Genomic DNA, 27,503 nt, shown 5'->3' on the forward strand with positions numbered 1-27,503 from the left:
TAGGCAGCTGAAACTTCTTCCATCTAAAATTATTTCATGCAGGATTGTGAGGGCCTCCAGAAAGCTTATTTCAACCTAAATTGTCCAATTTCTTACGTCTGTCAACCCTTCATGTTTCACATACTTATAAAGTGATACCTTATTTCCCGATGTTTGGTGTCAATCTTTATTTCGACGTTCATTGGTTTGCTAATTTCTATGGGGACCCTTTATGTATTCCAAATGCAGGCTCTTGTAAATAAGCCTACATACACATAATAGGCTGGCCGTTAAGGCAGGCAACTACTACACAAGGATAAAGATGCGCAAACATACTAAGACAGTGAACGGTAAAGCAGGCAGCCTATGTAACACAACTTTGTTATATCGTCATCCTGTGGAGTTTTTTTACCATTAAGGATTCTTACAGAGATGCCAAAGCTTCCGTTCTTAAAGCATGCCACTGTTTTGTGAAATAACGCACAAACTATTGCTGTGGGAAAACTAAACACAAATGCCGGCATAATCATTGCTGTAAACCTCACTGAGCTCTTGACAGAATGGAGCATTATGTTATACAGCCATGTGCTTTTTTCCGTTTTTTTTTGTAATTTAGCCATTTGTTTCGTGTGTCATAGGTGTGCGTCTATTTTAGATAGGCTGCAGAATTCTCGCATATCACTGTGAGAAAAGAGGTTCAGTGATTCACACCTTTTTACGAATACATGTCGACGATGAATAAAGATACGAACGTTGTTGGCTCTACGATGCGTAAAAATGACCATTGCCCGAATTTCCACGTTTGAGAAGACATGTCTTGCGGCCCACCTATTTAGCCACTCCCATAAAACTTTACTACACGCGCTCAAACACGTGCCTAAAACCTGCTTATTTTTTTCTTCTCCAATAAGGACTACTCCTGAATGACTATTTCACACCTCATTAGCTTCATAGTTTGTCTTCTGAGAACTAGCTAACCTCTCTGGCCTTCCTCCTTCAATCGTGCTCATTCTTGCATCATTATCTGTTTATCTGTGCTGTGTTTTATTACAGCATTCGCAACTGCCAAACATATTCTACTCAACTTACCCTTAGATTGAAGTCGTTGATTCCACTGACCATTTTTCGGAACCACATGCCTTCGAAAGAGTAGTTGTAGATGCTGTTAAGCCACATCCAAGGTCGGAAAGCGCGCACTGCCATCAGAAACGTTATTCTGCAAGAGCGAAGATGGCAGATAATAGAAAAGCACTGAGAAATAATTATAGCACCGTATCGTAAAGCAGAAATCAAAGTAACCACCATTGTTCTTTTGGTAATGACTGTTATTAGGTCCTAATTTGACTGTTATTAGGTCCTCAAACAAATTATGTGACATAGATGTGTGTAAAGCAATGTCAAGTTTTTTATTCTTTCTGTCCTTCTGCTTTTTGCACGTGCTATAGCTTTGTTCGTCTGTTGCCTACTAATGACCACATTGCGTTATTTTAAACATTTTCTCTGTTTTTCATACTCTTCATGGTTTCCAGAGACAACACAGTGCTTTGCTGGGCTGTTGTGGCTTTTAAATTGTTAAAAGCATAAACGAAATAATTTGGACACGGAAAGAAAAAATGGCCGTTTCCTTCAAGCCCACAAACTGCTTCATTTAACGACATCATTTCTTCTTTAGTTCACGCCCTTTGTACTTCAGGCCTGATCTCGAAAATATTTATTTGGTACGTGAAGTCTAGGGCCAATGACATGTCTTGCATCTTGGCTCAAAGAACGCAGCAGTCAAACCACCGTAATATACATGCCCCTTTAATAATCAATTTTCGTCAATCCACCACCATGATGATGAAATGTTTTCTTTCATAATGATGTGTTTTTAGTGGACGCGGTTGAGGTGACGTAGTAGTTGTGTGCTTTGCTGGATGCAAAAACTAAGCATGTGTTTTGTTAGCCTCCCTGCATTTCTTCTCCGTTTTTACCTATCTTTTTCATGTGGCCCAAGAAGTAAATGAGTTACGATGGTGTTTGCTTGTACTTTACTACCCTAACGAGTAATTGAACGATGGCAGCAGTTCACAGCAACAGCTGTACATGCATGGTAGACGTCTCCTTTAGGCTGGACGATACGCCCACTATTTGAATCGGTTGATCTGCTTTGCTGTTTTCTTTCAGTCGCACTATAAGGCAGCCAACTGAAAACGGAGACAGAGGTATCCCATTTGCTCAGAGGAAGACACATCACCCAATGGGCCCCCACAATGTTCATTGCAATATCTGTCCACACGACGGAAATATATTTCATTATTATGGTAGATTTTGGTAATGAATGATGGCCAAGTTTTCGAGAATTTCGTTAAGACTAAGATATTTATTGACCAAACTGTGGCCTGCAAGGGAACCAACTCCCATAGCCTAATGAACGCCATGGGCACTGTCACTGATCATCCATAATGACTCTGCGGGTGAAACGCGTTGCCTTTGATGTGAGTGTCATCGTACCTTTCAATATAGTCGATGGCTCTTGTGCAAGTTCCTTAACGTACACTGGTCTTCGCGTTATGCACCCAATCTGATTAGAACAATGTAATTCATTCTACAATATTCCGCTCTGATCAGGCTCTACTCGCACCGAGCGATAACGTCTTTATTTATTTTAGAAGGAGAGGCCTAGCCACCATGAAAAACACGCAGAAATCTTGGCGGGATTTTATGCCAAAGCCAGCGTGACAGACAACTGCGCGCTCTGTATACACGAGTTTGCACTTGTTTTTGATACAGCTGATGAATTCCAACAATATATTCGGAATGGCTAATTAACTGTGCACCGAAGCACTCTACTCCGGCAGAGCGAAACAAAAGCAAATTACCCTATAAAACACAGGTGCTATCGCCAGCGTTGCATGGGCGCTATTGAACATATGTTTCCAGAGGCACCTAGTTTTTCTCACATTGCGCACCCTCTTCAGTTTGTAACCTGTTTCGCATGAACACGCACACGAGATGTTTTAGAAAGGTCTGTTTTAGTTTTTTCCCGTATTTTAATGAAGCTTAGATGAAGCACTCTCATTCAGCAAATCGATCAGTTTCTTGCTCCAGGATGAGCAAGAAACCACTACCGAAAGCGCTCCTGATCTATCGTTGAAATTCACTATGAAATACCAGAAAGCTGAATAATTGATTGATTGATATGTGTAGTTTATTGTCCCAAAACCACCATATGATCATAAGAGACGCCGTAGTGAAGGTATTCAGAAATTCAGACCACCTGGGGTTTTTTAACGTGCAAACAAATCTGAACACACCAGCCTACAACACTTCCGCTTCCATCGGAAAATACTTCAAAGCTGCTGCTCTTGTTTATATTAATCATGCACATGTCATAGCACTTCTATAAATATAACTTCTGACACCGTAATTATTACCCAGCAATATATTCGCCATACTGGCTGTTCTGGTTCTTCTGAGTATTCAAGTTCACACCCATCAGGACTTCTGTAAAGACAAAAGGAATAACAAATCGTAAGAAACACTCCCGTACAACTGAATGAAAGAAATATAAATTCAAGGGCTCGCTTTCTTCTTTTTTCCACGCAATAAATATTTAGACAAACAATCATGCAATGAAATTTATAGTAAATTCGGAAATTCAAAGTAATTCAACTGTAATTGTGAAAAAAGTGCACGAAAAGATGGTTTGACGCCAGCAGGGGCCGCACCTGCGACCTTCGATAACGCATCCGTTGCCCTATAGAGAGCACCACTAGCCGAGATACGGTGGCAATCATCCCTCCTGCACCCTTTATAGGGTGTATACGTGCATATAAACGTGGGAGTTTAAGTCAGTGCCGTCAGTATCTAAGACGGCGATTTTGGATTACTTTTTTTCTACCCAATGACGTCATATAGCACTTGACTGTTGGCGTCATGTGCATGGCAGCGCCGAGAGGCAAAAAAAAGCAAGAGTGCCCCCCACTCGCCGCGCTTGCTATTAGTGGCGCTGACTGACACTCCCACGTTTAAAGGCACATATAAACCGCACTAAGTAGACAGAAGCACCGCTGCGACGGTAGTGCTGTTGATAGAGCATCGAGCACTTTATTCGAAGGTCGCAGGTTAGCTCCCTGCTTGCGGCAAGTTATCTTTTCGTCCACTACAAATAACATCTCCTATATACTTTCCATGCAATCATCCTCTGTTTGCTCTTAGTAATGTTGCCCTGTAACGTTATTTTTCTGCGTGTATAGGCAGAAATTATAAATAACGTAAAAGTCTCTGCTTCTTGGAGTTCCTTTTGATGGAGGTGAAATGCTGGAATCCCGTATACTGTTGGATGTCAGTTCCCGTTAAGGAACACCAGATGGTCTAATAATTCGGAATCCCTCCACTACGATGTGCCTCATAAGAATATCGTGGTTTTGGAACGCAAAACTCACATATTATTATTAGAGAGCGTTTCACCAGAAGGTATTATCAGAAAAAATTTTGCCGAGAACAACACAACAATCATTGCATTTTCATTTAACTGACCTTGAAAAGCTTGATCCGAATGAAGAGTGATAGATTAGACGAAGGCTTAGTGGCTTGTGTGTGTGTGTGTGTGTGTGGCAGGAGGGGGAGGGGGAGAAGGGTAGCAAGTGCGTATGGTCTGAAAATCGGTGACAGAAATACGTGCCAAGAAAACACTAAAGAGCTAGGAATGCGATTATTGAATTTGGTGTGTATAGTAGGTTAAGGGGGCCTAACCAACTTGGCAAGTATAAATTATTATTACACCATAATGGCTTTGCAGCTGCTGGGTTGTGCTACTGAGCACAACTGCACGAATCCGATTGTTGGTCACAGCGGCCACATTTTTGTGCGAACGAAACCATGGAGGAAAGCATTACCGGTGTAGCTTAAGATATAAGGCTTTCAAAAACCAACTCTTAATTACACTGACATACCCTGTAGCTACTTGGCTATTCTAAAATGTATACTGATATACCTCCGATGAGATCCAGACTGCACCGTTTGACAATTTCTTGTATAGGAGCCAGCTCTTTCTTGACACTCGCTTCTTCCAGGCGCTCAACCATGCTGTCTGCGTGTTCGTTTATTACGTCCATGAATTTCTCCAAAGTCTTCGAATGAAAGGCAGGCATCTGGAACTTCCTTTTGTAGCGCCAAACGTTTCCTGCGCTGTATAGTAAAGGCCCAAATACTGAACACGATTATCACAAAGGTAGCGTGATAAGGGTAACAACCTACCATAACAAAAAAAACTGTGCTAGACTATAACAAAACATTTCATTTCGTAAAAGATAGCGTCATGATATCTCACACGGCGTATAGCATTGAGTAACATTATTCGAAAACAATGCAACAAAGTAGAATAGTGCCTTTGTTACCATTAGTATTTTTCAAGACAAATGCCTTTGATGTCTCAACAAGAGTAAAACTTTAGCGTCGATGTCGGCACGCGTGATGGAAAAAATCATCATGTTATGACGTTATCGTATAACGTTACCAATGCCACTTATGGTGACATCACGTGACATCACATGGCGTCATCATCTGGGCTACTTGTTTGATCAAAATTGGGCTAGTGCTGGAGGCATTGCTGGAACCATGTGAAACTGCATAATAATAATAATAATAATAATAATAATAATAATAATAATAATAATAATAATAATAATCAACATCAGCCTAACTACTACCATTGGAGGGCGAAGGCCTCTTGCATGTTCAGCCAATACATCGGTGTCCGGTGCCTTCTGCTGCCACGTTATACCTGGAAACAACTTAACCTCATCTGTCCACCTAATTTTCTGCCTCCCTCTCAAGTGTTTGCCTTCTCACGGAATCGAGTGAGTTACTCTCAATCCTACCTGTGCGCTACGTGCTTGACTAATGTTCATTTCTTCTAGATTTGAATTATGCTATGCTTAATTAACCCCTGTTTGTTCTCTTGCCCACTCTGCCACTCTGCTGTGTTCCTACCTCTTAAGAATACCCCTATCATTTTACACTACGTCGCTTGCTGCATCGTCCTCAATTTAGGTAAACCCTCCTTGTAAGCCTCCAAGTTTCTGCTCTGTAATTAAGTACAGGTGAGATGCAGCTCTTACATACATTCCTCTTGAAATAGTGGAACACTACCATCGATGATTTGATTGTGCTTGCCGAATGAGATCAATTCCATCCCATTCTTATTCTTCTAGTTATTTTGATCTCAAGTTTCTGCTCCATGGTTACTACCTGAACTTATTAGGCACTGCGGAGATAAGGCATTGACGAAGGCTATATGTGAACCTACTGGAAGAATTCTACAGTGGATCCACCGACACCGTTGTCTTACACAAAGAAAGCCAAATAATTCTGATAAAGACGGGTGTAAGAGAGGGTGACAGAATTTCTTCAGTTATAGTCACCACGTGTACAGGAAGTTTTTTGGGTCTCAGAATGGGAAGAGTTAGTAATAAGGTTTGATGAAGAGTATGTTGGTGACCTGTTATTATCTGATGACATTGCATTAAAGAGTAACTAAGGGGACAAATACAGCTTATGATTATTTACCTGGACAAGAAAAGCAGATGAGAAAGTCTGAACATTTATATTCATGAAAGTAAAATGACGTGCAGCACTCTCGGCTGAGAATAGCGCTTTGTGATAGGTTACGATACACTGAAAGTTGTATAATAATATGTACACTTGAGTACAGAGGGTATCAAAGGTCTCATATACCAAACGCAATGCAAAAAAAAAAACATCGGTTGCGCATACAATTAGGTATATCAATACAATCGGGCTGAACAGTACAGTCGACTGAGAAGAATATGAAGGTTTTCGCCTGCTAGTCGTTTTACTGAAGTACACAAGAGACCGCGTGACGTTTTATCAAAGTATCATTATTGACCTTACAGCTCCAGCTTGCACTTGATCCTTATTGCGTGTGCTAGTGCAATTGCTGCGCTAGTCAAAAGCAGCGTATGTGGAAACTCATTTTGGCCGGGGGTGTATTACGACTCAAAACACAAATGTGGTTAATGTCTTGCCTGGTCGCTAAAGTACTGACTGGTCAGTCTAATATAGACATGACCACAACTCTTAGTTATTGGGTACAGCACATTTGGCTAGTGCACTATCCCAATTCTTCTTCAGAGCTCCAAGCTCACGTTAGCTAAAAACTACGAAGAAACAGAGACGATAACGTAGCAATTATTTAGGTAAGCGAAAGTCTTGTCTTTCCAGTTCAGTGAACAAGATCCTTTAGAAAGCTTGATTGATTGATATGTGGGGTTTAACGTCCCAAAACCACTATATGATTATGAGAGACGCCGTAGTGGAGGGCTCCGGGAATTTAGACCACCTGGGGTTCTTTAACGTGCACCCAAATCTGAGCACACGGGCCTACAACATTTCCGCCTCCATCGGAAATGCAGCCGCCGCAGCCGGGATTCGAACCCGCGCCCTGCGGGTCAGCAGCCGAGTACCTTAGCCACTAGACCACCGCGGCGGGGCCTTTAGAAAGCTTCAAAATTTAGTTTTGATCCAGAGCTCAATGACCGGCAGCCCTTAGCTCTAGCCAGATATAGAGACGACCGAGCAGAAAAAAGGGAGTGAGAACGTGTCACAAGCGAAGCAGTGGACTGTGTGCTCATAAAACTTTACCGCGGAATAATGCCCCATTCGCCTCTCATTAAGATAGTAAACTGCTTGAAGAATCAAAACCTGGCCATCCTCCAAGCAGACAAACAAGGTTTATTTGTTGTACTGCCTGGGAGCATTATGAAAGCCAAATCTAGAGCCGCTATTAGGAATAGTTTGAAAAAACTAATATCAATTGAGCGGGACAAAAGAAATGTGCGCTAATGCCAAAGAACGGCTTAGCTACAGCTAGACTATCCTTGCAAACAGATCTGCCTGAAAGTCTTCTTTACGAGAAAGACACACAAGCCTGGCTATCCTCACCATGTAACCGTCTCTGAAAAATATTCATGTCAGCTTCAACTGATGAAAGTCCTGCATGGACACTTGAAGTGGCTTCCACTTTACGATTGCTTTTACAGACGATAATTTTTTTTGGAAACCTTCTACGCAAAAATTTTGGTCTGTCTGTCTGTCTGTCTGTCTGTCTGTCTGTCTGTCTGTCTGTCTGTCTGTCTGTCTGTCTGTCTGTCTGTCTGTACAGTTGTCTGCTTGTCTGCCCTTAACGGTATCCCAAACGACACCAAATGATACCCCAAACAGCGGACCCCATCCCCAGCGCCCACCAAAATTGCCCACGTTTTAGCGTTCATACTTGTGAGATTGTCAATTAGAAAGCAATCATTGCGCATATTTGAGGCACCATAACAAAACGTCAATATTTTCTATGTCTGCAGAAGGCACACATAAGTAATTCTAAGGACCACAACGTTTATCACGCTGCGCTGACAGTGCAAGACGGTGCTAAAAAGGCAAGTGTTTCCAACGATTTCAAAGATGACAAGGTGGTGGTACATACCCGTCGCCTTGTGTTCTACACCTTATCGCCTCCAAGACGGGCGCGCAAGCCGCGCGGTCATTGTTGCAAGATAATTGGCAGATAGCGCCCATGTTTCACGTGTAACGTTACTCGAAGCGCTCGTTCGCCTCCACTGCACGCTCGAGGCACTCTGACGCAGCGCCTCCAGAATACTATTCAACAATTTTCTTGCACAGAACACCAAATAAACGTTTTCTCCACTCTCTCCAGACAAAAACTATCGTCTTTCGACGACATTTGCACTGTAACATGCAGATACGGGGCCAATTTTTTAGCTGGCTGATCAGATGACGTTGTCATGTATAGCTACAAGATGGTCTCGTATTTGTCCCAATCAATTCTCTAGATGTTAAGAACTTGAACTATTCTGCTATGCGTGAAAGTTCCTTACGTACAAGACAAGAAAAAAAAACGTGGCTGATCCCCTTGTAAAGAAATCAGTATATAACGTAACTCGAACGCGTCTTTACAAAGAAAGTATTGTGCGTAGTTTTAGCTACAACAAGAAATTGCAAAGTCACATTAAAAATGGCAAGCAGCCCGAAACTTGTGCAAACCTTAAGAAAGCACACTCGAAATGAGCATACATAGGAGGACTCACAGCTCGAGACTTGAAATGCGCTGTTCAAACAGAAAGAAAGACACACGTCATTAGAGCACAAGTATACACAAGACAAGCGCGAACACTGTCACAATTCGTCCTTCGCCTTATCAGCAGCGCGCTCTTTTCGTAAACAGGGCCGCGGCAGCGTGCGAAGTGACCTTCCTGCTCTTCCGAATGACGAGTCTGATAAGCGCCCCCGCAGGAGACACCACGCTTCGTGGAGACGACGATCTTTAGGGTGCGCCCAATGCGAGCCCTACGCATCACTTCGCCACTGATAATGAAAACGCGCTTAAGTTTTAAAGCCCCGAGGACTGATTGATTTATATGTGGAGTTTAACGTCCAAGAACCACCATATGATAATGAGAGATGCCGTAGTGAATGGTTCTGGAAATTTCGACAGCCTGGGGTTCTTTATTGTACACCCAAATCTGAGCACACGGGCCTACAACATTTCCGCCTTCATCGGAAATGCAGCCGCCGCAGCAGGGACTTGATCCCGTGACCTGTGGATCAACAGTTGAGTACCTTAGCCACTAGACCACCACGGTGGGGCCAAAGCTCCGAGGAGTGCCAAACGGTGTACGGTGTACAAATGTGGCTTGTCGTTAGCACTATCGACAACGCACGTACCGTGGGACAGGGGTTAGTGCCGCGCGATGAAAAACGAGAGGTTGCTGGTTCGAATCCGCGTCATGAATGCTTGACTTGGGAATTTTAGATGTGAAGCAGTTTTTAGACTAGCCTGTGTATGAATGTCCCTCCATCCGCACCGCGCTCCCCTAGCCGCGGGTATTCGGGCGGTGCCAAGTAGGTCACGCATTCCCTCGCATTGCTCGCGCGTTGACGTCACTCACTGCCTAGCCTGTTGCCGCTTGCCATGTGTCATCTCTCTCTTTTTACCCTCTCCGCTGCTCGCAATGCTTGAGCCCACTCCTCACATGGGCATTATCTTACCCTCGCAACCCCTCCCCATCTGTCGGCGACAAGAAGCCGCAAGCCGGCGGGGGCGTGCTTCGAGAATCTCACGACGCTTACAATGTGGCCAACGTGTCGTTGCTTGCCGCCCAATCGCACCGATGTGCGGGACGCCATCGTGGCATGCTTCCCGCTACTGTGCCCGCGCGTACCTTTCCCGGCTGTCGCTGGTGTGGCGAGGTTTAGCGAAGCTGATCGCATTCACGATTGGCAATGTCAATATTGGCGAGGCGTGAGCCGGGGAAGCCAAACGCAAGCGTCGGCAGTAGAAGACTAGTGACACCAACGAGGTGTGAGTCATGAACGCCGATCGCGTTCGAGAATAAAGGCGGTGCTCCGGTAACACTGTCGAGGCGCGAGGCAAGGAAGCCGAGCGCAAGCATCCTAAACGCATCCCGCCTTTTGTGTCTTCATGTTTCAAGCAAACATTTACTCGAGTAAACACTTCACCGCGTTTTGCTTAAAACCGTTCTTCCAGCACCCGCGTCGACGCCAGTTTCAATCGCGTCAACGCCGTGCGCAACGTTGCTGCTTCGCAACCAAACAGGGTTACTTTCTGCTATATGGTACACGTTTTTTTTCTTCGCAATCTCTTCATGTATATTTTTCAACGTGCCTCCCGTGACAGAAGTACGTCAACGAAGCTGTGATGGATGCCGGCATAACTATTTCCGTGTTAAAATCCAATAAAATATGTTAACTCTCCTTACAGAATTCGGTGTGCATGAACTGTGACAATTTTTAATGTTGATAGATGTCCACGTACATTTGACAGCAATTATTCATAGTGGGTCATACCTCATTCAGGTCATAGGCATTTGCATTAGCTCAATAATTGCCGCCATATTATGCCACATTTTTGGCATCCCTTGAAAATAAAAATGTGTCAATGTGCAACTACCTGAAATTCTAATCATTCGTAAATTTATGCATCTAGGTAATTAGTTAATTGTACCTAATTTACCACCTGTACTTTTCCTTAACGATGCATTGGCAGACCCCCAAATTTTTCATAAAGCTTTCTGGAGTGCTCAGTCTTAAGTTTGAGCTCTTGAATAATAATTCCACCCAGTATTCGACTTTAAAAATATATTTTCATCATCTAGTCATGCCTGTTGGTCTTAATGCCATAAATAAAATAAACTTGTTATCCCTTCCACAGCACCCATTCTAAGCAAATAAAAGGAAGCATAACCTTAAGAATACCTTGCGCAAATCATGCATGCAATTGACTTATCCCAGCATGTCCAAGCTAGTTATTAGATTAAGGGAGGCAGGTTTCCCAGTGTACGTTGTCTTGTCTGTTTGCGACACTTGGCCTAAGAAATCCAAACAGCCGGAGGAATGGTAAAAAAAATATCCGGAGAGTGGATGCAATTCCAAACTTTCCTAAAAAGTTTCATAACTTGAAGAATGTATCTCCGCGACATATTATCAAGTAATTTTTTCAGCGCCTTGCAGACTAACAGGTATCTGTAATTTTGCAAGGATGAAAACGTGTAAAATGTTACACCAATCAAAGCGCTGTATGTATTGAAAGAGTGGCGCGCCAAATACCTCTGAGTTGGGGTCAAGTCTATTGGCCAGACTAGTCAGTGGTTCAAAGACGGGGTGCGACACCACAATAATGATGCCAGGAAGGTATTTGGTAACAAGTCGTCAGAACATAGCAATAAACGTGCATGTACGCCTTTATTTCACAACACCACTGCTTACAATAAAGGCAGATCAGAAACAGAACGGAAAAGGTTGAGGCGTTCTTGAGCGGGTGACAAGTGTGTCAGCTGCTCATTTTTGGTGTTGAAAGAAAATAAAGTAGCTTTTACTTTAATGCATTTTTGATACGCGATGAATTGTTTTCAAACTTCTTGCTCGAACACTGATTGATGCAATATCTTGTGGGAGGCTGTGTGCATATGTACGTGTTTTGTTCATGAGTATATTATGATTTTTGTTTCATACAAACGCCAAATGCAAGTAAAGTGCTACTACTCTTGTGCTTGCTTCGTTATTGTAGTTTGCGCTTTTCCAATTTCGTCTAATGATGGACCTGCTGATGTAAACCAAGGTACGGCATAAAAAAAACTGCGAAGTATAGCTGTTGATACTTAGCGATGTCGGGTGCAGTTACATTGACTTAACTTTATTCTACCAGTATTCGGCATTCGAGGAACACTGGTTAAGGTTTCTCATTTCATCGCATAAGTAAAGAACGCTCTTCTGGTTAGCCACCTGCAATTTCGGATGTGGGAATCGTTTGATTGCACAATAATAGTTGCACTTACTGCGTGTTCCCGTAGCTGTAACTCATGCACTCTTTCCGCCTTACCGACTTGCGATTATACTGAAGTCTGTCCACACATATCTCAACCAACTAATTTTCATGCGCCACATCAATATTCATTGATCAAATGCCTCTGCAGGGGGGGGGGGGGGGGCGTGGCATGAGCTTTTTCCGCAAACTTATTTAACGGGCAATTCTTGGTACAAATATCTCATGTGAGTCACGTATTTCATGAAAATGTCTTAACTTCATTGAAACGTATGATAACTCGTGTTTGAAAGTAAAAAATCCACAGTGGTGGCAGAGAGCACCGGTAATGCAAAATATGAACGTTAAGAAGCCACATGATGATCTAAAACGACCATTTTTCGTTAAACAACGAAGAAGTCGACTCATTCACACTCATCAGAGTTGGAGCCGGCCCCACGCCAGGGTCTGAGTGAATCCGGCTGAGTAATACGGAGCTGGGATTGAGTTCATGGGGAGTTTGGTTGAGAAAAAGTGTAGTGAGTCTGAGTTCGAGTCAGTCCGCTTGAAGGAATTTTTTGTGAGTGTGAGTCTAAGAGTGTGCTGAAAAGGAAGTATATTTCTTGAGCGAGTTTGGGTGAGCTTTAGTATTAGCCGACCCATACTCATGCCTATGAAAGAAGAACACATTAGGTAAATTAAGCGTTCTCATAGAAAGCGTTTGAAACATACGTCTAAGTTCTTGGGAGTTACTCACATATAAAGCATATTTCTTGGCCCCAACCACGGTATGGTGAAAGTGTAAAACAAGGGCTTCCTCAGGTTCTCTGAGCTTGAAAGAAGGACCTGCGTAAAGCGTGAACGCCAGAGAAGTTTTGTATGGACTGAAAAGACAGAAGCATTGGCATAGCACTACATTTCTGCATTTCTATATATATATATATATATATATATATATATATATATATATATATATATATATATATATATAATACTTTATTCTGGCATGTGTACACAACAGTTACATGCCACCGAGATGAGGCAAAAGGGAACAGACGAAACTGTTTCCTGACTAGGCCTACATCCTGGCTCGTGAACAAAAAAAAAAACGAGGAGTGAGACATATACTCGTGTAAACATTTTCGTGAACAAAAAAACAAAAAAACAAAAACAAAAACAAGGACAGCTGTGAGGAAAGCGAAAAGCATCCAGTACAGCACAATTCGACAGCATCACTGTAGAGAAGTCATGGAATTTCAAGCGATTTCGCTATAAAAGTACGAAAACCTAAGAAAACCATTTCATGTTGATATGTCCATCAGAATAAAGTTGTGAATAGATTTAATGAATGAAGAGGTGCAATATTATTCGTTATAATTCAGAATACAAGTGGAGCTAACAATGTGCGTAGCTTAACAAATGAAACGCAGTGATGTACAACCTGATTGATTGATATGTGGGGCTTAACGTCCCATAACCACCATTTGAATATGAGAGACACCGTAGTGGAGGGCTCCGGAAATTTCGACCACCTGGGGTTCTTTAACGTGCACCCAAATCTGAGCACACGGGCCTACAACATTTCCGCCTCCATCGGAAATGCAGCCGCCGCAGCCGGGATTCGAACCCGCGACCTGCGGATCAGCAGCCGAGTACCTTAGCCACTAGACCACCGCGGCGGGGCGTGAAGTACAACCTGGTGAACAAAAGTATACATCGCAAGTGGCAAAACACATTGCATCAAGCTCTTCATCCTGGATCGAAGAGTGATCTTACTTTCGTTTTAAAATAATGTACAGATCTGTTTATCTATGATAATTCTACTACAGAAGGAAAACTGTTACATATATCTATAATTTGATGGTCAAGTGTTTGGGTACCATAATTTGTTCTAGATCGTGCTGAAACAAGTGACGTCCTTCGTAAGTTATATTCAATGTGACGAGTGAGGTACATATTGCTGATGGAAACAAAATCTTGTTTTATAAGATTTTAAATAATAACCATCACTTTATGTTTGTAGCATTCAGTGAAACACAATACACGAAAAACAGAAAATAAATTGCTATGTCTATGTCTATCCAGCCTTTTAGTTAATAGCTGAAATGCTTTTTGTTGCATGGTAAATAATTTTTGTGCATTGGTTCTATTACATGTGCCCCAAAATAAGTTGCAGTATGTGAGGTGCGAATGAACGAGAGAAAAGTATAGCTGCTTTGCCACCGAATGAGGAAGAAGATGGTTAATACGGCTTATAACACCAATGGATCGAGCCATTTTCAGTTTTACATGACTCACGTAATCAGATCAGCTCAAGTCATTGCGGAAGTGTACGCCCAGAAACTTGCAGCTACTGTCACATGTTATTTCTGAATTACCAAAATAGAGTTTTGGATTGTGGTGTATTGCTTTGTTTTTAGCACGGAATAAAATGAAATTAGTTTTTTCCCGTTTATTCTCAGCTGATTTTTCCTCAACCATCCCTCTAATTCTTCAAGCCAACTATTCGCTCTCTGCTCAAGTTCTTTTAGGTTGGGACCAGAAAAGAAGATATTAGTGTCGTCGGAATATAAGATAATGTTCCAAGATGAAGGAATGTTTACAATATCATTTATGTACACAGTGAATAGAAGGAGTCTTAATATTGATCCTTGAGGTACTCCATATTTTACTGTTCCGTAGTTAGAGCGAGTGTCGTTATGTAGATTTGTGTATTGTTGACGTGCAGTCAGGTAGCTTTTCACAAGGCTTCTTGCAATGCCACGAATTCCATAAATTTCTAATTTTGCTAAGAAAATGTCATGTTCAACCGAATTGAACGCTTTACTGAAGTCGAGAAATAGTCCGATAGTAAAGTGTTTCATTTCAATGTTTCAAATTAAGACATTTGTTATATAAAGCAATGCGGTTTCAGTCAAGTTCTCAGGTTGAAAACCGTATTGATGATCACTTATCACAATATTTGCGGAAAAGAAGCCAAAGGAACGTGCATAAATTATTTTTTCGGCAACCTTAAAAAAATTGGCAGAACTGATATTGGCCAGTAATTACCGAATTCTGTTTTATTTCCACCTTTAAAGACAACAGTAACACGTGCTATCTTTAATCTATCTGGGAACACGCCAGTAGCCAACATCTGATTGAATATATAGGTCAGTGGTTCTATAAGGCAACTAATGGAATTCTTAATTGGCAATGGTGAGATGTAATCATCACCAAGAGCACAAGTATTTTTTAGAGAATTAATGATGGTTGTGATTTCTGCTTCTGTTGTTGCCGTCAGAAATATCGAGTCATAGTTGGAAATCTGAATGCATGACGTAAGAGAGGTATTATTAGGCAAGGGAATTGAGCCGGCATATTTACCAGCTTCCAGAAAGTGTTCATTGAATTTTTCGGCCAATGCAACACCGTCATAGATAATACCCTTAACCAGCATTTCGACGGGTGCTGTGTTAGCTTTGCTGCCGATGAGAGTTTTAATTCCTTCCCAGATCTGCTTAATATTGTTACGTCTGTTTGAAAACTTATTTCTGTAAAATGACGACTTTGCTTTTTTTAGATCAGCATTTAGCACATTACGAAATTTTTGTATTCAGCTAATATCTCAGAACTTCTCGTTTTAAGAAATTTAGTGAACATCAAGTTTTTTTTCTTTTATTTTCATAATAAGAGCCTTGTTTATCCAATTCTTACGGGCCTTTCTGTGTTTTCCAATTGCCACAACAGGAAAAGCGACATTGTAATGGGTATTAACTTTTATAATGAAATTTTCGTACGCTTCATTTGGATCGGTTGCATTGTAGACGTCCGTCCAATCGGTTGTTCTCAGCAACTCACAGAAAACAGCGATATTATTGGAATCATTCGTTCTACGTGAATGGATAGGGGTTCTTCGTTTTTTACTTAAACTAATCCACTCTAATGCAAATTTAACCACTCCACGTCACTACGTGCGCCTCCATAACGTCCCATTAGATGAACCTTGAAATGTTAAACAATCAGGAATTCTCGTGCATGATATCTTAGCGCGATTTACATTATGTCATAGAAACTCTTTTCGTTTTATGGCAGCCTAAAATAAAAAAAAATTATCGCAACCTTACTATACGTATTAGTGGAATCACCTAAATGTCTCAGTTGAAGACTGTCGGAGCCTCCTTTCTTCACGTGCCTGTTATGTTTAATTTTTGGCTAAACAACATTGGGAGTTGAATCTAATCCCTTGATGTTGACAAGAGGCGCTAGCATGAAAACAACTCTGTGCTCGAGGTAACAGCAAGGCTGAAAAGCGGACTAATCCGAAACACAACTATTGATGATAAGGGGGCAAGATAGGAGGCCAAAGCCAACGAGGAAGTCACCTTGCACATGTTCTCCACACTCTCATGTATGCCCTTTGCGACCCGTAAGGCGCGCAGAAGACTTATTTAACAAAGCTGCATGCAGTTTCATGCATGTTTAATAGAAACAAATATAATTGCGCTGAGCTACAAGCTTTACGTAACTTTGAACATATAGAGAAGTGCGCCATAACATCAGTGCGAGTTAGGAAGGGCAAATTATTGCACATTCTGTAATGTTCAGAAGACAGGCTACTACAATGTAGTCAGCATTTCAGGAGTATGAGAATGACAGATAACTGGGTGTCTTGAAACCACGAAATGATTATGAGACGCCGCAGGGAAGGGCTGCGGAAATTTGGACCATCTCGTGGTGTACTGGCATCGCATAGTACATGGGCCTCTACCATTTCGCCTCCATCAAATTGCGACCGCCACGGCCGGGATTGAAACTGGGCAACAAAAAAAAAAAGAAGTTATCAGCCGAGCACGCTAGCCACTATTACACTGAGGTGGAGAAGAAAAGAAAAGAAAAAATACTGAGAAGTTGGTAGGGTTTTGTGATCAAAGGTGGTAGGCGTTGATATGTAGACAGAAGAAAGAAGTAGAAACACAAACGCTGGACGCCACGATTTCACACTTGCCATGAAATCCCGGAGTTCGTGTTGCCCTGATTTCTCTTTTGAGTTCATGTTTGCATTCCGGCCTTAATTTGTCACAGGAATGTTTGCATTGGTCTTAATGCACATGTGTGTTGTAAAACGTTCCTTCAAACAGCGAACTATAGTTTATAATTGTAGCAGCCAGGAAGCACTCTCGGTTTTCATTGAACTACCGGCAAATTGTACTGACCCTGCATGGTTGTTTTTCTGTTGAAAATAATCTTTCTTTATTCATATGTCATTACGTGGAGCACAAGGTGCGTCTTTGTGTTCAAGGTCACTGGTGGCTGACGCGAGCACAAAAAACGTACGCGGCGAGGAGGAAGCATGAATGCAGCGAAAAACTTTCACAGAAACTGGAACACGCGCTTCCCTTGAAAACGGTTAGAGCCTAAACAAAGAAGTGCGTCGGCTGCCCGTGGAACTTGAGTCGCAATCCTCCACGGTCACGCAAACCGGATCTCTCGCCTCTTACCTCTTTTTTTATTGTATTTATATTTCGTTTATCGTTTGCATTTAATGTCCAAAGAGCAGGGTTTAAAGTTTCCCTTCATTTAAAGGGGGCTCTCATAGAGCGGTGAGGTATAATATATATTTATATATGCACGCATTGCCGTGAAGCAAATTTTATTAACGAAGTAAGTTAAACAGATGTGCATGAATGTACTACAGGTATAAGTCCGAGTGTATTTTTGGAACCTGTATATTGTGCTGGTCCAATCAAGAATCTTGAAATTGTCATTTTAGAAACAATTTTTCAGAAATAATCCTTGATGATGACGGTTAAACATATGTGAGCTTAAACGCGACAAGAAAGCCGTAAGGCAGACCGTTATTTTACTCGCTACATCGAGAACTTTAGGCACGACATTGCTATGTTTCATTTTCTCATTTACTTACTGACAAGGTGGCAAAATGAATGCATCACGAGTATTAAATCTGACTCTTGATTCTAAAGTGAACGATTGAAAATTGACTGCTAACGTAAAGAGACCAGATTGAACTTTTACCGAACATGTAGCTAAACGTTCAGGTGCCTCGTGAACCATTAATCTGTGCCAAGAAGCTTAATCAAACAATGCCAGGCCCGTCATGTGCAGTGCCTCGATAAAAAAACCATGTTGGGTTTAGCGTCCCAACACCATGATATGATGATGAGAGACGTCGTAGTGAAGGGCTCCGGAAATTTGGACCATCTGGTGTTCTTAAGTGGGCACTAACATCGCACAGTACACGGGCCTCTACCATTTCACCTTCATAAAGATGCAACTATCACGGCCGGGATCGAACCCACGACCTTCGGGTCAGCAGCCGAGCACCCCAGCCACTGATTTATGAAGGCGAACACCCCAAGAAATTGTATGCAGCAGTATGACAATACCTGGTTTCTTGTTTTGGTCGAGCTGCATCAACCCAACATTCGCGATGAAATCATTATTAAGGAAATTGGTGTTGCGAGCTCCCTGCGCAAAGCACTTCTACAAAAAAAAAAAATCGCCGTTAGCACTTGTCGAATGGGTGCCTCCCGCCGCAGTTGAGCAGCTGAGGGAGGGCCGAGCCTCCCTCTTGAAAATAGATGGGGGGCACTGGATACCCCGGGCCTCCCTGACGTCAAGCCCTGGTACTCAGCGTTCAAAGTAATTTAGGAAGTTCTAGCTCGTAGGGTAAGACTTGCAGGCCTCAATGCACTCAAGTACGCCGTTGGAATAGCTGTTAGAAAATCGTACTAGAGTGGTGTAACATCTCACTTTGAGCAAAACGTCAGAAAACTACAATGTGATCCAAGCAAGTTTGTCATAATTTGCTGCAGCCATACAACTGCGGAGTTTTGGCCTGGCATGCCCATAGCTTTCAGATACTACGTTACGCGGGTATGCACAGCACAAGGTCATAGAAAAGAACCATTAGAAGGACGTTGTTTAGGTGGACAGATAATGATGTTTTCGGTGCAGCTGTAAAGTAATACAGTAAAAATTGCATAAAAAATCCAATGTACCATGAAATTATGTTAAGCGAAGCATGTGGAGGGAAGGTGAGTTATGTGTAAATTTTTATTTAACGCAATGTGTTGAAATGGCACTATAGATATGTAAGAATGTTTCAAGTTTCTGCACAAATACATGTTGAACAGAAACATATATTTGTAAAACGCGTTGTGTGCAGTTGCGCAACGATGGCAACATGCACATGGGTACTGACAACACCAGAATTCGTAAGCTGATAGATATGCTTGTGCTTGAGAGGACGATGGCAGCCCTCGTTACTACTACGTAGACGAACTTGAGTGAATGCCGCTTACGTATTCAACCGACGTTCACCCTACGCGACGCCTATATCATAGGAATACGTATATACTGATCATAAATTTAGATAGCCAGCACAGGATTCAAACTTCACGTTTCAAAAATACTATGACGCATACATAGGGTATTTTTTCAAAGCCGTTTCTAGACTTCGAGAGGCTCTGTGGTAGAATACTTGATTGCTGCACGGAATAGTTCGGTTCGATTTCTGGTGGGAACTTGATATTTCTTTGCATTCGTCAAGTGAGTGCTGCCGGTGCCAGTTTTTCTAAGCAATATTGCATTTAGATTACCCATATGTGCTCTCGCGCTTTCTTAATAGATATACGCTGTCAATCTCTTGCGGCGCATACCCGCATACTGCTCCTCGTGACAACGGATATGAATTAGACCGGTTTGATGGAGAGTGTTTGACGACGTTTGGTACAATATTTTCAAGTTATTAATTCTTCTCATGACCAGCCAGGTATATTCGTCACATCCTCTTACCCTCCTACTAATTTGGTTTCCTCCACGTTAAAGATTGATTGATTGATTGATTGATTGATATGTGGGGTTTAACGTCCCAAAACCACTATATGATTATGAGAGACGCCGTAGTGGAGGGCTCCGGAAATTTAGACCACCTGGGGTTCTTTAACGTGCACCCAAATCTGAGCACACGGGCCTACAACATTTCCGCCTCCATCGGAAATGCAGCCGCCGCAGCCGGGATTCGAACCCGCGCCCTGCGGGCCCACGTTAAAGAGGTGATTAGAAAAGCACCCAGACCTAATATAGATAGATAGATAGATAGATAGATAGATAGATAGATAGATAGATAGATAGATAGATAGATAGATAGATAGATAGATAGATAGATAGATAGATAGATAGATAGATTCATTGCAACGCCTCATGTGCTTGCAGTACACGAAGGAATGCTTCGCATTTATTAAAAGAGCGGTTGTTACTTCGAGCTTTAATTAAGGTGAAGGAGAGCTATCGAATGAAAGTTGTCGGCGACTCTAATCCTTGCCCTCGGTGTCTTCTGGGCGCACTCGCACCTCGACGATTGTGCGGCGTAGTCTATGCCTTGGGTTTACTCCATGTTCCGTTTCATTGCCGAAACCAATCTCAGAGGCCACGTGGAAAAAAGCGCGTGGTTCTAACATGCTCCGCCAGCTGCTGTGACAATCCGGAACGCTCAAAAGAAAACTGTCGACTGTTTCAATGAACACATTCACTTATTTTTCAATAAATATCCGTACAGTTATCCGTCTTTTTGTGTGAAGTAAACTTACACCCTGATGTACGTACCTGATTTAACTCTTGAGATAAACCGGAACCTCATAGTTCGTATCAATGTTATTTTTTACAAGACATGCACGTGAATATTACGAAAAAAGAGAAGTAGGTGCTGGACCGGCAGCGCGTAGATTCTAAACAACTGTATGTCTTGTGATTCATGCCCCCAGAAAAGATCCGCAGGTCGTGCTATGGTATGTATAGTTTCCTTATCCTAAACTTGATATATAAGGTTTTGCGCCCTAAAACGACGACATGATTATGAGAGACATGGTAGTGAAGGGCTCCGAAAGCTTGGACCATCTGCTGTTCTCATGCAATGATATATCGCGCAGTACACGGGCCTCAACCATTTTGCCTCCACTAAATGCGACCGCCGCGGCCGGAATCGAACCCGCGACCTCCGGGTCAACAGCCCAGCACTGTAACCACTATACTACCACAGCGGACATCGTTGTAAACTTACCTCAGCGTTTTCAGGGTCCTGTATAATCACGAATGGGGAAAAGCCCAGGTACGTCTTGAATGTCTGGTTCTTGTACATCTCGCATAAAGCCCGCAGCAGGTACGAGAATTCTGCATGGGAAAAAAACAACATAAATAACAAATAATAAAAAAAACGAAGTGAAGGTGACAATGTACCTACTTATATTAACTTTTTTATTTCTTAAGAGAAAACGTAGTGCTCTTGCATACCCAACAAATAGAAGAAGAAGGAATTACCGCCTTATGTTTCGATCTCTCCAGAGCTGCCAGTGTGTAACAAAACATAGCGCATGATGTGTCGCGCAATGCGTTAAAGGTAGCGTATTCTCACATTAGGTACGTTACATGCCGTAAGTTTCTGGGAGTGACAATCGACCGGATGTGGACGCCCCACGTTCGGATATTAAAGGAAATGGTTGCGTCATACGTGAACATCTTCCGCTTGTTATCAAGCAATGCCTGTAGCTGCTCCGTTAGTGTCCTGCTGCAAATGTGTTCGATCCTCTGCGAAGGCCTTCTACGTTGCAGCTTTTCTCCTTTACATGGCATATACAGAATCAATATACACGTACTGACTGAAGCCTAAGCGAAAGCCCAAATGGTGTACAAAAGCCTCGATGATTTGCCTTGGCCTACCAAAGATTGCGTCAAGCATCGGAAGCCTTGCCGAGAAAGTAGACGGCCTTCATCTGCTGTGTTTCCGCAGCTGGAGGGGTTTTTTTTTATTCCACCTGCATTATGCCATCTGTGTGTCGGACTATCCGCTTGCCTAAGACAGCACTCCTGTTGTACGGAGCTTGCTCCCACTACGTTATAAAAGTGCATCAAAGCCTTCGGAGCCATCGTAGAAAACTCTTTCGTTTAACATAGACGACTCAATGCATGGGTTCATGAACAAGAGACGCACACCCGAACCAGCAATCACGTATTTAACTTGAGAGCACGTGCAAAACCGCTACAGAGCTCACCGTCAGATTTGCACTGACCGCTCTACTACGCTGGCAAAATTCGTCATTGGTGTCTGGACTCCATCTTTTAATGTCACCATCTAAGCCACTCTCAGTCACTTCCTCTCATCTACAGCCACTGTACTGGCTGCACTATGGGCTACCTTTAAGTACCCTGTTGACCAGACAGCTGTGTGTTTGGTCATATTTACTGAATCAAGTGTGGCGCTGCAGGCTCTGAACCCTGCACGCACGCAGGGCCAACTCATCAGGGACATCAAACGCTTATGTAACAAAGCCTGCGACTGAATTCCATCACCGCATTGTTCTAAAGTGAATACCTGCCTACTGCGAAATACAAGGTAACATCTGAGCTGATGAGATTGCTAAAGGAGGACTTGACGCTTCGACAGAAATTGCCGAGATACCTTTCTCGACGCAAGACGCTGCGAGACTCGTATTGGCACACACTTGGCGCTTCCACCGGTCCCTCTGGTCAGAAGCTAGTCACCAGTATGGGCCTCTGTACTACTGATGTTTCGTTCCACGCCGAAAAATTCCCATTCAAGGACATGATTTTCTATTTCGGGGATTGTTCCCTCCAAATGTTCACGAAATTCCCAGCATATTTTCCTGCACAACAATACTAACTTCCTCACTCATTTACCCACACACAAACAATAATTTCACGTGTCTCAAATACAGTAAAAATAACCGATGGTCATTAAGGATCACAGACTCAATTTCAAGAGAAGGCAAGTGTGTTAAGGGGAGACAGAGAGTTAGGTGGGCAGGTGATATTAGGAAGTTGCGGGAGTAAAATGGCAACAGCAAGCCCAGGACCGAGCTGACTGGCGTAACATGGGAGAGGCCTATGTCTTGCAATGGGCGTAGTCAGGATGATGATGATGAGGAGGAGGAGGATGATGATGACATCATAATCCTCACGCAGAACATGTTGTTGAATGTCAGGCGTAAGCCAAACAAACATCTCCACTTATTTTCCAAAATATCTCTCTTCCTTTTTAAAACATGAGACAGAAAAAAATCATCCCTTGTTTTCGACATATGGAACAAAATTTCGTGTGATAAGAGCTTTGTGTATCTCAGTTCAAATAAAATCAGAGTGGTTTTCAAATAGACCTGTTTATGTAGCATATGCTACGCAGAAGTACGTGCGATTGTACTATTATTCTTGCGAATGCCGCAATATTGCGTATTTTATTTCCACGGGCTTAGTACCTATCAAACATCTCATGAGGAAAGAACCTAAACGTAAGCCTGTTGAACTGACAGCCAACGGTATAGGTAGAAACTATTTTATTATCTTAGTTTGCGCGTCACTATAATCATTCTTCTGCTTTTATTGAAATCACACTCACATTTTTAAAACACACAACTGCTGTTTTCACTCAAACATGGAATTTTGACTGCTAAATTGATTGTGAAAGCCCAAATCAAATTTGACAGACAGCTGTCAACATTTTTTTTTCATTTTTTCTGCAACATTGATTTCTTTAGTTCGTAGTACGTACATAAATTTTTAACATTTTACCTTTTCTGATAATTGTCTCGTGGTGGTTTAGGCATTATGACTACCACTTAAAAGGACTATCTGGACGCGGAAAGGTCATCTTCTTTATGGTTGTCGGTGCATCACAAATCTAACTACATGATTCTATTTAGAAAGCGCAAAAGTTATGGATGAAAAGGTGCGCACGCATGCAAGCACACACACACATACACACACACACACACACAGATGGCGCCACTTCCAACAAAGTTTATTCAAAGAAAAAACAGGCGCTATTCAAGAAGATAGTATTGTCTCGCTTCAATACTGTGCAGTCACATTGTAGTATCGCAACTGTTTTCGCAATAAAGTTGTAAAGGCCACACTCATGCAATGAGCAACCGCTTGCATATTTTTTTTTTGCCTCTATTAGTAATCCGTTTAACTTACTTGGACTTTTAGCAACCACGGAGCATGCGCGAAAATTCAGTACCACTTTAAATTTCTAAATTATATGGCCAAGTGACCCTCACTGCCGTTGAAGCCGGTGATCATTGCGTGAGTGTGTTCCTCATATCTTTATTGCATTAAGAGTTCAAATCTCTCAGTGAGACTGCGCAGCAGAGAAACGTGACTTCTGAAGCAAAAAAAAAAAAATCGTAGCCATAAGCAACGCGCTGACAAGGAGCACGGCAATGTCGCTACCATTGAAAAATTCCTGACCTTTCTAAGGTTAGCTCTCTCTCTCTCCGTGTGTTGCTTTGCACTACAGCATTTTTCCTTTCAGAAGTGATCGACCAACTAGGTCAAAAAATTAATGAATGAATTAGTAAGCTTCATTAAAAGGTACGGCAGCTTCCTTCCAACTATCCCCCCCCCCCCAAGAAAAGCACGGTTCGCAAAACGGGACGAGATTATCTGCATTATCAGCACTAGTTTTTTTTTTTCAATAAGCATTGTTGGATGGAGCCATGCGCGTGTGTTTTGACCTTCTGTTTATCCGTCGTCTTTTTTGCTCCTTCTATTTCAAATCACAAAATACCAACATGGCAAATTGTTCATTCTGACAGCTTAATGACGGGTTCGGTTCTATAATAAGTTTACTAGTTATCTAACGTAAAAACACAAATGCCTATCACAATCTATAGCCATGTATTATTCAACGTAAAATGTTCAGTATAGTTTCTATTTAAAGCCGAAATCATTCGAAAACAGTTGAAAACTCCCCAGTAACGTTTTGTGTCAATCATTGTTTTCCGTTTTACGCAGCCAAAGCTTGCCTAGTGACAGTATCGGTGCTTCGCGAAAGGCACACAAAGCATGAGCAGCTCGTGTAATTACAAAATATCAAGCATGATTATTCACTATCACAAAATATTGAGCACTAAAGCAACACTAGACTAAAGAAACTTTGCCCAGCCCTCAATTCAGGTCAGGGAAATGGCTCCTCAGTAAAGCCTGTCAGCCACAAGGTGGGAAGATGCCCGAGTTGGTATGCAATAAACGTGTCAGTAGCGTATAGTTCTGTAGTATTCACGCCAATTTAGATTACGTATTTACTGAGCTCACATAAAAAACACACATAAAGAATGAAAAATTCGTTGAAGTGAATAAGATGGGCTTCAAAGCAAGCCATGACTGGCACTATACCATTACATTTACTCTATAAAATACCCCAATAACTTATACGCTAAGAAGCGGTTGGAGGGATGATGTCTCAGTGCATGGTATTGCGCATCGTCCACTCCTAGTCCACTTTCGTTTCTTCCCATGTGCCCTAAATTCCTTTAACAACATTCCTTATCCTTTCTTTGGCACTGTTTTCGGTGAGTTGTCATTATTCTTTAAAACTGGTAATAATTGTAGCAAGTCCGGGCTCACCAAAAATAGATAATTTGATTTTTTCTGTAGATGCACTTCAATTTCTCTGATAACAATATTGTTGTTAGGGGATAAATGTTTTTGTATACACACTATATTTGCGTTAAAGTGAAGTCACTCGCGTGTGTGCGGGATCGTGCTCGCGCGGCTTGCTTAACACAGAAACCCGGTTCATTCATCTCTTGGACGTTTGTCATGATAAATTGGCAAATCCTATTTTCATTTTATAATAACAATTCAGTAGAAATACGTTGGAGCGAGCTGAGAGAAGATGGGGGTAATCAGAGATCACTGGAGAAGTGCGTAACCAAATGGTAGTACACCGAACCAGTTTCCCCTCCTCCACCCCACCAAAGTTTTTTTCCGCCATAGCATAGATAGCAAAAAGGGACCGTTTCAAGAGGTACCCGCCCGTGATCAAGGAGGTGGCCCCCTCGCTGAATAAAACTTCTGACTACACGCTTGGCACTGGGTTACACTTCTTCGAAGTGGTATACACATATAATCAGGATGATGTTGATGACTCAAAACTGCATAAAGAGGGGGAGTAAAAAACAACACATTCGTTCACTGATGAGGCAGGTACATGTATTTTCTATTAGAATGCCAATGTGCCCAGCTGATTTGTATAGTACTGGCTCGAACTTTCTCCGAAAGCGTTGGTGTGTGCAGGAAAATTCTGCACGTGTCAAACGGGAGGAAATATAAAGATCTGCAAAAAATGAGACCTCTTAGTCACCTACAACGTGCCCCTCAAATTGCTCCTCGGCTCAGTTTACTTCGCAGAACAGAGCCGGAGAGACGTTCCCATGCCCGACTATTATCAAGAAACAGGCCATCAAGTTTCGCAAAGGCTCTCTTTCGTTTTCATGCAGCTTTCGCAGAAACACGCGTAGGCTGGGCACGATAAAATCACACAGGCGGGGGGGTTGTATGGTGCTTCTTTCTTTCGTCCTAGGCGGTGATTAGAGACCGCAGACAATGCACCGCTTTAGAGAGAGGCAGATGTAACCTCTTAGCAAGGTGTAGCGGAGCAAGCCTGTCTCTACCGCCATGCTTTACCCGTCTCTGCTTCGTAATGGGGTGAGAACAAAAAAAAACAAAAAAACCCACCAAACAATGGGGCAGTCCGCGCCTGCAACTAATAGCGATTACTTCTTTCAACATGGATTCTCCTGTTTTTTTTTTCGGCATCCCCGAGCATGTGAACGTAGATGGGAATTCCGCACATGCACATGTAATCGTGGTAATATGATCGTAAGTCAGAACAGCATTCTACTAGCTAGTCCATCCTGACTGGGGCATTCCCTGGCTCTTTCTCGGTCGTTTCACACAATTGCTCTATTTATTATGTTCAAATCGTAGTACAATTCTTAATAAGAGAGCGATCCGTTCCACGACATTGTGCTTGGATGCGTTTAGAACTATGTTGCTTCGATAAATATAAAGGAGCAAAACACACAGAAAGAGACAGTGTTGAATGCCACATAACATCCTGCTCCCACCAATTTAGGCCTTTCAGCTCGTTGGTACAAAAGCACACAACGTTACTCATACTATTGCTTAATCACCACGCTTTTTTTAGGTACATTTAACTAACTTTTCATTCTGTATACGCTGACTGCTTGTTTTCTTAGTAAACATAATTTGCTTGGGTGACACATGGGGCTGTTTAACAGCAATCTCATGCTATTGTTCCACCGAAATTGTGTCGCTCTTCACCACCGTTTTTTAAGAGAAGTTTTCAAGTGATCGCAATGAGAAT

The 27,503-nt window shown here is 42.3% G+C and overlaps 1 protein-coding gene across 1 annotated transcript in view; it reads right to left on the bottom strand.

Moving 5' to 3' along the window:
* The window catches only part of LOC119162009 (cytochrome P450 4c3-like), a 45,054-nt gene extending 23,573 nt beyond the window's left edge, over positions 1 to 21,481 (bottom strand). Inside the window, exons 1-5 of the mRNA XM_075879841.1 lie at positions 21,378 to 21,481; positions 13,074 to 13,162; positions 4,958 to 5,151; positions 3,396 to 3,465; positions 1,069 to 1,195 (exon numbers count right to left, since the gene is read on the bottom strand). Of these exons, the coding sequence (XP_075735956.1) occupies positions 1,069 to 1,195; positions 3,396 to 3,465; positions 4,958 to 5,151; positions 13,074 to 13,162; positions 21,378 to 21,455 (558 nt within the window). The 5' untranslated portion in view covers positions 21,456 to 21,481. The remainder of the gene's footprint in view (positions 1 to 1,068; positions 1,196 to 3,395; positions 3,466 to 4,957; positions 5,152 to 13,073; positions 13,163 to 21,377) is intronic.
* Positions 21,482 to 27,503: the final 6,022 nt, after the last annotated feature.

Source organism: Rhipicephalus microplus, chromosome X (genome assembly GCF_043290135.1).
Source record: "Rhipicephalus microplus isolate Deutch F79 chromosome X, USDA_Rmic, whole genome shotgun sequence".
Taxonomy (NCBI): domain Eukaryota; kingdom Metazoa; phylum Arthropoda; class Arachnida; order Ixodida; family Ixodidae; genus Rhipicephalus; species Rhipicephalus microplus.